This window comes from Cornus florida, unplaced genomic scaffold (assembly GCF_030987335.1).
Source record: "Cornus florida cultivar Cherokee Brave unplaced genomic scaffold, ASM3098733v1 CherokeeBrave_3.0.0_Hap2_Chr06, whole genome shotgun sequence".
In the NCBI taxonomy this organism is placed as follows: Eukaryota; Viridiplantae; Streptophyta; class Magnoliopsida; order Cornales; family Cornaceae; genus Cornus; species Cornus florida.
The window spans coordinates 75,117,043-75,130,795 of NW_026775576.1; the positions used below are offsets into that span (position 1 = coordinate 75,117,043).

The 13,753-nt window shown below is 39.7% G+C and overlaps 1 protein-coding gene and 1 long non-coding RNA gene across 2 annotated transcripts; both read right to left on the reverse strand.

The window, feature by feature from the left end:
* Nucleotides 1-845: 845 nt before the first annotated feature.
* On the reverse strand, nt 846-2,070 carry LOC132314358 (uncharacterized). Its single transcript, XM_059813235.1, has 3 exons — nt 1,951-2,070; nt 1,281-1,844; nt 846-1,184 (listed from the first exon to the last, which is right to left on the reverse strand). Exons 1-3 carry the CDS (start codon nt 2,068-2,070, stop codon nt 846-848), a joined length of 1,023 nt encoding a protein of 340 aa, XP_059669218.1.
* Nucleotides 2,071-6,277: 4,207 nt separating this feature from the next.
* On the reverse strand, nt 6,278-7,709 carry LOC132314932 (uncharacterized). The gene is made up of 2 exons (XR_009483543.1): nt 6,681-7,709; nt 6,278-6,439 (listed from the first exon to the last, which is right to left on the reverse strand). It is a non-coding gene; the product is annotated as an uncharacterized LOC132314932 (long non-coding RNA).
* Between the last annotated feature and the right edge of the window lie 6,044 nt (nt 7,710-13,753).

Genomic DNA, 13,753 nt, shown 5'->3' on the forward strand with positions numbered 1-13,753 from the left:
GCCTCAGTCATTGTTTTGCTAACATAGAACACTGGATATTGCTTCCCTTCTGCGTAGCGGATCAGAAAGCCACTTGTCGCGATGCTGGATACTCCGAGATACAAAAATAGCTTTTCGCCTGACTCTGGAGCTGACAGTACCGGAAGGTTCTGCATATATTTTTTCAGAGCAGTTAACGCTAGGCGTTGTTCATCTCCCCAAACCTGCCTGCCGTGGCTCCGGATTGTGTCAAAAAATGGTTTGCATCGATCTGACAATTTGGAAATGAAACGGTTCAGTGCAGCAATCCGTCCCGTAAGTGTTTGCACCTCTTTGATTGTCGTCGGCTCGGCATTCTTAGTCAGAGCATCTGTTTGGGCAGGGCTTGCCTCGATGCCTCTGAGATTAACCACGTGCCCTAGGAATTGGCCTGAACTTACACCGAACGAGCACTTGGTCGGATTAAGCTTCATTCCATATCGCCGTAAAACATCAAACACGCCTCGAAGATGCTGCACATGATCAGCTTTCTTCTTACTCTTGACCACCATATCATCAATGTAAGCCTCCACTGTCTTCCTTATTTGTTCCTTAAAAATCTTGCTAATAAGTCTTTGGTAAGTTGCCCCGACGTTCTTCAGTCTAAATGGCATAACTTTGTAGCAATACGTCCCGCGTTCAGTAATGAAAGAAGTTTTTTCTTCATCAGCGAGGTCCATGGGGATCTGATTATAACCCGAATAAGCATCTAAAAAGGTCAAGCGTTCATATCCAGTTGTTGCATCCACCATCTGATCAATCTTTGGCAGCGGGAAGCTATCCTTCGGACAAGCTTTGTTTAAATTGGTAAAATCAATGCATACGCGCTATTTCCCATTTTTCTTTTGCACAACGACCACATTCGATAGCCAGTCGGGGTAGTGCACTTCTCTTACGAACCCCGCATCAAGCAGCCTATCAACGTCCTCGGCAATAATTCGGTTGCGCTCGGGGGCAAACCGTCGCTGCTTCTGCTTTACAGGTTTTGCATTGGGATTAACGTTCAAGGAATGACAGGATACCGAAGGATCGATCCCGGGCATGTCTAGGTGACTCCATGCGAACACATCTGCGTTTTGAGACAAAAAATCAACTAATTCCTGCTTTTCCTCCTCAACGAGTCGTTCCCCTACTCTGGTTGTCCGTTCCGGTCGGAACTGATTGATCTGCACATCAAGCAGGGGTTCTTCAGTCAAGCCCTCTGGTTCCTCCTCTCCATTCTGCCTGGGGGGAGGTTCCTGTAATTGCTATCTCGGACTTACTGAACGAATGGGAGCTTTCCCCTTTCCGGCATGTTTCAGCGTTACAGAGTAACATTCTTTAGCTGCAACTTGGTCTCCATGAATGTCAATCACTTTGGTTCCGTCTGGTGCCAGGCATCTCATTACCTGATGCAGAGTGGAAGGAACACCTCGAACTCTGTAGATCCACCCTCTGCCCATCAGAAGATTGTAAGAGGGATGAATTTCAACAACTACAAAGGTTTCCATCAAAACCCTTTCGGCAGCATGTACCGCTACCTCCACCGTGCCGACGGGCTCCACTCGCTTTCCATCAAACCCTACTAGTGGATTCTCGGTGGATTTCAGCTGATCCCGTTTGATCTCGAGCCGATCGAATGTATCTCTTGGCATGATGTTCGAACTACTTCCAGGGTCAATTAGAACTCTGCGCACTAAGCATTTGGCCACTGTCAAACTTACGACCAGCGGGTCCTCATGAGGGATCTGAACACGCAACAAGTCTGCTGTGTCAAACTTTATTTGCGTTGATGCGCTCTGCTGGTGCAGAGTGTTTACACTGCCTATCCTTCTCTTCATCCGTGCCTGACGAAGGCGTGTTCGAAGTAATTCATCTGATTCCTCAGCAGGTTATGGCCGACCGTGAATTGCATTAATTACTCGAACTGGTTGTGTGTTGTGAGAATTCAACTTCTAATTCTTCTTCACATGCTCCATTGGCCGGTTCTGGTCCACCGCTGGTCCTTGAATATAACTTGCGAACTCCCCTCTGGCTATCAGCATCTTTGCCTGTCTCCTTAGGTTCCTGCATTCGTTAGTCTGGTGGCCAAAATCAGAATGAAATGCACAGTGTTTAGACTGATCCCTCTGTTCGAGAGGTTGCCTGATTGGTAAAGGAGGTCGGAACTTATCTTTATTTTCTTGGTACAGTCTTGCTATGGTAACTTTCAATGGAGTAATCAGCTATTCCTCTCTGGGCCTCTTCTCGGATTTCCACGAGGAGCGTTGCGATTGGACCTGTTTTTGCCTGATATTTGCTTTGGTCTTTTCTTCCGTGGATATAATGGATGTCTTCCGAGCGTTTGTTGCTTCTTCTTCTTCCAAGCGCACAAATGCATCGACTCTTTCGTTAAGTTCATCCATAGTCCTCGGCGTGTTGACCACCAAGCTTGTGTGGAACGGGGTGCTACGATTCATAGCCAGAATGAATGCTTGAACTGTCGTTGAAGGGTGACATTCAATAACCATGCTCTTGGTGAGGTTAAACCTGGTTAGGAAAGCCTGGAGACGCTCTTCAGCGTGTTGCTTCATTGTGAATAAGCTCGAAATATCTTTCGCTGGACGCTTGTTTCCATAGTATTGGCTTATGAACCGATCGCACAGGCTTCGGAAACTATCCACCGAACCCCTCGGCAGGTTCTTGAACCAATTCAGAGCTGGTCCTGCCAGACTCGTAAGAAAGCACTTACACATCAAAGAATCATTCTCAGTGTTTAGAGCCATTTTCAGCTGGATGTGATACACATGATCGATCGGATCAGTCGTTCCGTCGAATAGAATGAAAACGGGCATGGAAAATTTCCTCGGACTCGGAGCATTCAGAATCTCATCGGTGAACGGTGAATCCACCGTTCGAGCTGCTGAACGGAGTGCTTCATTTTCCCTCTGGAACCCCGCGGCTGCTCTCTGGTCTACTAATCTTCTCTCTGAGTTGTGATAGTCGAACGTCGTCATGGAAGGCCGATAGGTCGGATCGAATGATCTATCCTCAACGAAGTCCTTGCGCCATGGAGGCATAGCTTTCTGACGAATCAACTCTGTTGCTTCACCTCGGCTGAGCGTTTCTTGATGTGGATCAAAAGTCATTGCTTCGTTTCGCCTGATCTGCTCACGCCGTGGATCCATGTGAATCGATCCTTCACGATCATCCATACGAGGAAGATTTGGCGGCAAACCGTCTCGCCGGATTTCCTCGCGGTGAGGATCTACTAGATTTTTTTCAACTTCTTCACCGTGATGTGCTGCATCGGTACGTGCACCTTCTTCTCCTACCGGAAGTGGTCGTGGAATTACCGGAGCTTCTTGACGCTGTATTTCATTCCTTAGATCTGCATTTTCTCTCTGGAGAGCTTCAATCATGTTCATCAACTCATTAAGTTTCACTTGCTGGATGTTCTCAACCATATTAGAGTTGTCACCCCCTATCATGATTCCGGATCGAAGCAAAGGCATGAATTACGAACTTCGAAACAGATCTAAGCGTTACCGATGCAAACTCTGCTAGATCTGGGCTTAACTTTACCGAATCGTCGTCGCTGTTTGCTAGATCTGAACTTTTCTAGCTTCAAACTCGTCGGATCTGACTGCAACTGAGCAAATCACAATTGCGTCCTTCCAGAGCAAATGCCTCAGAATCCACAATAAGCAAGAATTCTCTCGGAGCAAACTATAATCTCACTGATCTGGATTCAACTTCCAGAAGTCACACTGCATATTCACAAAGTCGATTGAACTAATATGGTACTGATCGAGCTCGAATTGATCTTCGTCCTCGTTTCCCACAGACAGCGCCAATTGAAGATACAAGATTTAGTTTCATCTCTCTCTCTCTTTCTCTCTCTCTCTCTAGCCTTCCTCCTCACTTTCCACCCGTCATGGTCTATTTATAGGCCATGACATTTTTTGCAGTTAACCAATTACATTGGGCTTATATCCGAAAGCTTTCTTCCTTCTGGGATGGCTCTTGCAATGGGCTTGACCTTCCTCGGTGGACCCCCCACGTTCGGCCCATTCCAGGGTGCTTTGGCATGGATCATACTTCAATCATTCGGCCCGATCTCGTTTCCGCGATCCATATCCGGCCCATGCCACTTGCCGCATCCTCAGGGGGTATTTGTGAAATTTCATCGGGGGCAAGGCATATATATTTTAAAAAGTCTAATATATAATAGGGAAAAAAAAAAAATTCCCCGGTCCCAGGTAGGTCCGTGCCATTATTCCTATTATTATTATTTTTTTATTTAATATTTTATTAATATATGTATATATTAATATTAACCAGATTCACGAGTAATGATTTAATTATTAATATATACAAATTTTCATATATAGAGATATGTTTATTAGGTATACGTAAATGCGTATGTCTGTATGCAAGGCAATACGTGTACCACAAGTAGAGTTTGATCATTTTACTCCAAAATTTGTCTAGTGGCCTAGTGTTACGGGGTTTGGACCTTGACAAGCCCCTTGACAGCCATGGGATGCTGTCAGCGTGCACTGGGGGGTGCCTAGTGGCATTTTCGTAAATATGGTAAAAAGTGAAGTTTGGGGTTTTGGCTTGGCAACTTTATGGGAGGTACCTTGAGTCCATAGAAGATGGTTGGCGTAAACGACACTCAGTTTGGATGTCGGGAAGGGCCTAAAAGACCATTATAACTCCTTAAGCATAGGTAATGTTTACTACTGTCAGAGTGCTGATTTCCCTAAGGACTATACCAAGGAGTGGTCGTTGGGGCACATCGGTTAGGCTATGGCATGACTTATTTCGAGGGCTTAGCCAACGTGCATGGGCACATGTTGCACCACTCCAAGATGGTTGCACAAGAGGGGAACATCAAAACTACCAAAGGGCAAACAAGTGTGCTGCGGTGCACAACATGGTGCGTGTGCACACAAAAGCATCAGTGCGCGCGCACAGAAGCATCAGCGCATGCTCATAGTGGTAGCGTGCGAGCAGTAGAGCGCGCGCACGGACATACAGAGCTTAGCATGCCGTGCACTCAGAAGCATTTATATGTGGGTGCAGATTAGTGGGCTTGGCACGGGTTAGGTTCACAAGGTTGGCTCAGATGTTACTTAAAGCATGGACCACACAAGTCATGGACGTGTGGCATAGTCAAGTTAGGGACATGGGCACAAGGCAGTGGGCGTAGGCAAGGCTCAGCGTGCAAGGTTGGCTCAAGGGACTCAGACAGGGTTTATGGTTACAGAAGATGGCTAAGTGGGCTCAGTTGGTTGGGGCCAGTTACTAACACTTCCCACTCGTGTGCATATATTATGGGGAGTGGGGGTGTGCTGAGTAACTTCTCATGCATGTGGCACAGATCTGAGGGGACAACACACAGGTGGTTGGGGTCGGTTTTCCTCCACTATGCTGATATATAGAAGGTGGCAGATAATGTGCAACTTCTTATGGACAAGTGGCATAAGCAGAGCGTGCCAACAAGCTAGCAGTTGGGCTTGTCAACTGCATATGTAGTGCTGGCACACTTAGAGGGTGTCAGCACGACCTTAGGTGGATGGGGGTGTCATTCACCACTTTAGTGAGCAGTTTTGGGCGGTTTTGAGAGTTTGCCTATATATTGCTAATGTGGGTTCTGTAGAGAGGACAGATTGAGAGTGAGACACAGAGTTGTGTTGTGAGAGATTCTTGTATGCTTCTGCAAGTTGAGGCCTTTCCTTGTACTGTTTTGTGAATAATAGTAAAAGGTTGGAAGCCTTATGCTTCTGTAAATTTGTGGGTGTTATTATTCCACTACAACAGTTCTGCCTTTTATCAGCGCTGGTAAATCCTGTGTCGGTAGGCCTTTACCACCAGCGCTTTCCAGAAAGCGCTGGTAAAAGGCTTTTACTAGTGTTTTTTGGAAAAACGCTGATAAAGGGGCATTTTAATTTTAAATTTTTTTTTTCCTCCCCCACTATGCCAGCACTCTCAAAAGTCATTATATATATATATATATTTCCCCCCCCCCCCCCTAATTGTTTTTGGAAAAAAATATCTTTATGGCTAATAAATGTTATCCAATATAACATAGGTCAATATAAAAATACCATCCAAATTGTTTTTACATAATACAACCACAAGTTAACCTGCTGCCAACATGAAAAATACCATCGAAATTGGCTACCAATAGATAAAGCTGGCAAATGTCAACCAAAAAGCCAAAATGTATACTAATACAACCACAAGTTAACCTGCAAATATGAAAATACCATCCAAATTGTCTAGATAAAGCTACTAAATGTCACACAAAAAGAATTAAGAATTTTTGACAAATGTAATACAAGTTTTTCAAAAAGAACCCATCCAAGGTGAAGGAAATTCAGAAAGCACAGCCACGACCCCATCTTCAGCTTCAACTTCAACAACTCTTCTTGCCCATTTAATTTGAATTACCCTACATTTTTTTATAAATTCGTTAAGCGCACATTATAATAAATGGAAATTTAACATATAAGAGAAATTAAAAGTTCATAACCTTAACTGAATTGGCATCATGACTAGAAAATGAATTTGGGGATAGTCTAGGAGGAGCATTTAAAGAATCAGAACCCTTCGAAATAACAAAACAAAATACATGAAATCTTGGCATAAGTCAACATATATTTAGGAAAGAGTAAAACTAATAATAAATATACGTGTCCACTACAATTTTGTTGTTGCATCTGCATTAGCATAGCCACCTGTTGTTGTAAATTTTCCAACTTGTCGTCATAGTTGGCTCGTAAATTTTCCAACTTCTTGTCATAATCGGCTTGCATTTTTTAAATGGTCTCCTACAATTCTACACGTGCCTCCTCATCAGATTTTTTTGCTTTATTAATCAGTTCAGCTTTACTAGGAGAAGGCCCCCAAACATCGCTTGGTGTAGGCCCGAAGCCAAGCATCCACACACGACCAGTTCTCTCTTCTCCCCTCACAACGGAGAACATATCATTGGAACTGCCAATAGGCGAGTTAGAGTAACTTTTTTGAAGTTCTTTTATGTCTTCCTGCACACACACACATACAAAAAAAAAAAAGAAAAAAAAAAGAGACAGAATAATGAATGTATAGAAAATAAATTAAATAGAATGCTTCGTGTCCAACATTTTGGCGGTATATCTGACTTTTAGAATGGAGGGAGATTTTGGAGTAATGTGAAAGAGCAGCGGTGAAAAATGGACTCAATTTTTTAAATTTCTAGTCCAAATGCAAGAAATTGAGATTTTCCAGCTATATAAAAGGTTAAAGTCCAAAGTTAATTACTCCATTTTTACAAGACTAAGGATTTGGGCAACAGAAATCTAGCTACTTTTCCAACCGTTAACATCATGAATAGTCAGAAAGAGTCCAAGTTCCTATCATTTTTATGAAATTGAGACATGAAAGAGAATTTCCATAGCCGAATTCTCAATTAAATTTGAACACTAAGTTTAAATGAGAAAAGAAAATATGCTTAAATACTAATTAGCACAATAAACACCCCATAAAAGAAAAGGAAAACGAAAAACAGTTGCAGCCACGAGTATCAAAAGGTGACATAAACATAAAAATTATAGGAGAGAATTTCAAGTAGTGGTGATGTAATGAATTACACCAAAAGCTAATCAGCTAGGAATCCTAGCAACACCAAGCAGACGAGATAGAATGAACTTCAAGCACTCAAGCAGAGCTAATAACCATATAAAAAACACTAATCCAAATTCTTTTCAGAAGAGAGAAGAAAAAAAAGTGAGGCCAATGAAGAAAGTCAGAGCATCATTACAAACGAAGGCTCACAAAATGATCAATATAAAATTTCCATTACAAGGTAAACCCAGAAAATTAAACCTAATAAGTAGCTAGTTTCAACAATTAGATATTTCTTCATTAATTTTTTTTCCCTTTTCAATCAACTAATAAGTACTCAAGCATCTAAAAAGCTATGAATTCAATGAAAGAGTTGAAAATATTATAATAGAAAACACATTTAAAAACGAAGGCAATGAAAGAAGAAAAAGAAAACCTCCAGACAGAAACTAGGCTTACAGAACACACAATAAAAGAGGAGGTGCTAATTCAAATATACTAACGAACAATTCCAATTCAACACCGTTAGAAACTAGGCTAATGTTGCCTCATTTTCTTGACCGGTGCCTAGTGCTCTTAGGAGTATTAGATAAGAAAACTTTGGCTGGATAATTATTACTACAAGGTACTGCATAATATGAGCAAATGATATAATTCAATAACGACTCCCACAGGAATTGAAGAATGAATTTCAGTAGCTCTTCTAGCTAAATGCATTAGTTGGGAATTTCTGTAACAAGGTACATACAAACATGCTAAAAGGAACAGTTTTGAGTTTATACATACCATTGGAGATAATTTTGGGTTTCCTATTTTTGTGCAGGTGCACCCGTATTTGCTATTAGAGGCAATATGTTTATTCTGTGATGTTAGCTCTAATGGTCTTGAATAATATTCATCTTTTTCCTTCTCGGAATTTTTATGAAGTTCTCTCATTTATGGGTTTTTACCTACCTTTTGATGTGAATTTGTCTAAAAGTTAAATCTATCTTTAATTTTTGTTTACTACAGCAAGTCCAAGTTTTGTATGTGGCATCTAGAAGACTAGTCACATTTATGAGAAATTTTCTGAGGAATTTGGGAAGATCAATGAACTTTACTAGTTTAGAGACATTGTCCCTTATAATATATCAACATTGCACTATGTCATAGGAAATGAAGAACGAACTGGTGTCACTATAATAATTATCAATGAACTTCACTAGTTTAGATGGTTGATGGGATTATTTTGTCTTATTTTTTTATTCAAAAGAAACTAATTCTCATTATCCCTTTAAGATTAATAACAAATACTTTTCATCCATAACACAAATCAATCAACAAGAAGCCTCCACATACAATGATCCCATACTCCCATGTTTTTCAACAAATACAAGAAAGTAAATTGCCTCCACACGGGCCGATGATAAACAATGAAATTAACATGCCTCCACACGGGCCGATGATTTAAAAATTGGTCACTTCAAGGCATGTGACCCCCTAATACACCGCAAAAAGTTTAAAAATTGGTCACTTCAAGGCATGTGACCCCTTTTTTTGCAAAATGGAAGCATGAAAACTTACAATCAACTCCGAAGTAGCAGCATCAGTAGCTTTGCCATCCTTATTTATATGTGTGCGAATGAAAAAATCTGCATGAGAAAGCTAAATACCTTCGTTTTCCTCGATCTATAAAAGAAACATAGACATTGTGATATATATATTATTTACCACTAACATTTATAATCATTCAACGACATATGAATTGAAATAATTTATATTGCCAAAACTTCAACTAACCTCGGTAGAAACACGTGCAAAGCTTTTTGTCCCTGTAGTATGCATCATTGTCTGCTTCCCATGACGTTCTTTGTTTTTTTCGCTAACCTCCTACAAAATTGAGAAAAAGTAAACGGTCTTTGAGTAGAGAACATTCCACCTAAAATAATGACTGAAAGCAGGTAAACTATAAATTCAACTCATTGACTTTAAACAAAATTGGTAGATGGAGGATTACCTTCGCCACAGGCGTACCCCAATGCCTAACCAAAAATTCCCAATGCTCTTTTTTAACATCAGGTGGTAGGTTTGCCAATCTTTCTACATCTGTATCCCTAACCGAGTAATATTCACTTTTTAATTCACATTTGTACCCCCTCAATTTTTTTCGATGAAGGATAATGTCCACTGTTTTGACATGATTCCCACATCATACTTTCCCTGAAAATGTGATAATTGCTACATGTTAGTCCACTTTTTCCATAAAAATTATTTTAATGTCATAGAAGGGTTTTACCTTTACAATGTTCCACATATCTTCCTTCAGCCGTTTAGGTATCTCCCACCAAGTTTTGTAGCACAAATGAGCTAATTTAGTATCCCGGGCAAGTGTTCCCAAATAATTAGTATATGTACCACTTTCAGGGCCGATCGGCTGTCCAAACTTATTAACCCTAAATAAAAATTAGCAATTGTAGATGTTTAATACAAAAATAAAGATATAAATCATTTTTTCTCCTTCATATTGAATATAGTCTAATTATGTAAACTATATAAGATGATATATACCTTAATGGCAATAAGGTTGTCGCGTTTACGACATTCTTGCATCGTGTTGGGCCTCGTCTCTTCTTCGGCGGTGGTTAGGATGATTTTGAAGTTGAAGCTTCGGTATTTTGTTCACTCACTTTTTCCATTTCACTAACCGTTCGTTTCATTGTCAGCTTATTATTTATCCTTCCTGGAATAGCAAACAAAAAAGTGACTTTGAACTGTGGAAGCTAGTTGAGAGTTTCAGTTTCAAAACCACCATTTATCTGATGCAATTTTCCTGCATTAAGCTTTGTGAAATTCTTACCCATATGAAATCAATTCACATAAATGACCTTTAATATTCACATATCGTAAACCTCCAAACTATTACTATTACAGAGGTTTTTTATTTTTTTATTTTATTTTTTATTTTTTATTTTTATTTAGGACATAATTGTACAATAACAACATAAATAAGTAACGGGGGCAATCAAGATCAAAAGGGGCATCAATTTAGGGAAATATGTGTAAATTTGTCATAAAGATTTTTTGGCCAAGGGGACGACAACCAATGAACAAAATAGTAACAAGCTAGCAGTTGGGCTTGTCAACTGCATATGTAGTGCTGGCACACTTGGAGGGTGCCAGCACGACCCTAGGTGGATGGGGGTGTCATCCACCACTTTAGTGGGCAATTGTAGGCGTTTTGAGAGTTTGCCTATATATTGCTAATGTGGGTTCTGTAGAGAGGACAGATTGAGAGTGAGACACAGAGTTGTGTTGTGAGAGACTCTTGTATGCTTTTGTAGGTTAAGGCCTTTCCTTGTACTGTTTTGTGAATAATAGTAAAAGGTTGGAAGTCTTGTGCTTCTGTAAATTTGTGGGTGTTATTGTCTATCTTTATATTCTTGCAACTATACTTGTGTGTAAGAGTGTTTTACTTGTTGTGTGTTCTAGGCAGCAAGTGTGAATTGGCTGAGCTAAGTTAGAAATTCAGAGAAAAGTTGTTCATATTTTTGGCTTAGTGCCCTCACAGGCCACTAGATTCGTGTTCATAATTTACCCCTATGACACCTAGTTGTATTCATTGCAGTTACGAAACCCACATGATGAGGATTCTGCTACATATACTAAAATAAGTAGAGGCAGAAATTACATCAAACTTTTAATTGCAGGAAGAGGAGCATTGTAACAATCCGAATCCGAAGGTCCGAATCGCTAATCGGGTACTTACCCGAACCCTAGGTTGTCTAGGGGCACTATGGTCAATTCCAAGGTAGATACATAATATACGTGCCACCCCAAGGCTTATAAAAAAATAATAATAGTAATAAAAAAATTGAGATCATAGTTACAAAATATGCCAAAACAATCCACTAACCCATCAAAACTTGTGGAGGAGCGTCGTCCGCTACTTCCTTCCCGTGTCCCGAAAAAAATATTAAAGGGGTGAGCATAAGCTCACTAAGAAGTGTTTAAGACACACTTCTTATGACCCCATGAATTTACATAAGGAATAGAGTACAAGTAAGTGGGGTCATGCCTCGGGGAAAACAAGTAAAACAACGATAATACCAACAATGCATACTCAAGTCGTCTAACCACCAAATGTACAATGTATGTCAATGCAATGCCATGCCATGCAATGTCGCTCCCCATTTCCGAAATGACACCATTTCAATCCTCCAAACCATTAGTGCAATCCGACCCAAGGCACCTCCAAGGCATCACGAGGGAGGGGTTGGCTAACTTTCCCCGACCATATGGCACCTCCATGACGTCGTCTGGGCCTAGTTAGCTCAATCACACTAGAGTTTCTCTTTAGCCCCCCTTTAGATCACACTAACACCACGGACCACTAGATGCCTCTTAGGCGTCCGGGTTTTACAACACTTTTCAAAAACTTTTCCCCAAAAACAATTTCATTTGTTTTTAAAATAAACTTTTCCCTTTTTACTTTCCCAATGATAAAGCATGAACTATGCAAATCCTTCAATGCCATGACAATATAAAAATTTCCTACATTTCATCCACATCATTCAAGCATACTTAAAATATGAATTCCCACACAATATCACATTCTCATACTTTCTAAATCATGGCATTTTACATACTTTCAATTAGCAAATCCAATAACTTAAATAGATAAAACATAAAATATAATCATTCATTTTCATAATCATTACGTCACTTTTCATAGCAATTTGAAAACATAGGCATATAATACATCAACACTAAGCATGCTTATTCACCACAAAAGGTTTAATCATATTTCTAAGCTCACTTAACACCTAGCATGCCTTTATCACTTCAATACCAACAACCACAACAAACATAATTAAGAAAAATTAAATTTAAGCATGCTTAGAGTCTAATTAAAAAAAAAAATTCACAAGAAATCCAAGAAATTGTATATTAGAGCACCCCTACCTCAAAGGATGCAAAAACTCCAATTTGAAATCCAATTTTCGAAAATTCTATGGTTGGCCAAAGATGAAATTGCTTACATTAACTTGAAGATCTCGCCAAGCTCTTCGTTTTGCCGCAAACGGTACCAAAAATCTCTCAAAAATGAGAGAGAAATCAAAGTCTAAAGCTTGAAGCAAAAAAGAAATGAAAAAGAAATGAAAATGAGGGAGATGGAGCTTTTACGGGAAAAGAGAAAATGAGAGGTCAAATGGCCGCTTGACCATACAAATGTGCATTAGTGGTCGGTTTCACAAAAAAAAAAAAAACGGCCATACAAATGTGCATTAGTGGTCGGTTTCACAAAAAAAAAAAAAAAAAAAAAAAAAAAAAAATCATACTTTGACCACCCCCCCCACCACCCACACACACACACACACACAAAAATATATATATATATATCTAAATTACAAACATTACTAACCTTTGACTGTGAGTAGAAAGGAAATAAAACGCCGCTTGACCATACAAATGTGCATTAGTGGTGGGTTTCACAAAACCCCCCCCCCCCCCACACACACACAAATATATATATATCTAAATTACAAACATTACTAACCTTTGACTGTGAGTAGAAAGGAAATAAAACGCCCGAGTTGATTTCCCTTGATATCTTCTTCTTGGACAGACAGAGCTTTTGGCTTTATTTTGAGCATTTGGAAGGTTACCGGCCTGAGTTTTGGCTTCTATTATCAGCCTGGATCACCATTGGAGAGAGAGGTTCCTTACACTTTTAGAATAGTGTAGATATATAGATGTGTCTGTATGTATAGGCTTTGTCTAACCCTAACTTTTGATGTCGCCTTACCAAGAGGATACGATCAAATCATCTCCAAGACATAAAAGAATAATACTAGAGAAAGGAGAAATTGAAAGGTTGCAAAACAAACTTTATTCAAATGACATTCATTTTTCAAAGGATTAATATACCATAAATCAAGTTTTAGTGAAAAATGGATGACCACGACATTAAGTACATAAAATACATTAAAATTATAAATTTATGAAAGTCAAGTTGTTTGAATCGCTAACACTTCACCTCAAACCCAATTCAAATTATGTTCGAGTTGAGATTTTATCTTGAACCCAACTTTTCTGATATAAATGATTGCCAAAGCCAATGATTTTATATTAGTGCCCATTTTGGAAACTCTCGTTATATTATGAAGGGTGACCACTTGAT

Coding starts and splice junctions, on each gene's coding strand:
- LOC132314358 (XM_059813235.1), bottom strand. CDS start 2,070: ATGCAGGAACCTAAGGAGACAGGCAAAGATGCTGATAGCCAGAGGGGA. Junction 1,845..1,950: donor CATGTGAAGAAGAATTAGAA/GTTGAATTCTCA, acceptor CGCCTTCGTCAG/GCACGGATGAAGAGAAGGAT. Junction 1,185..1,280: donor GGAAAGCTCCCATTCGTTCA/GTAAGTCCGAGA, acceptor CTTGATGTGCAG/ATCAATCAGTTCCGACCGGA.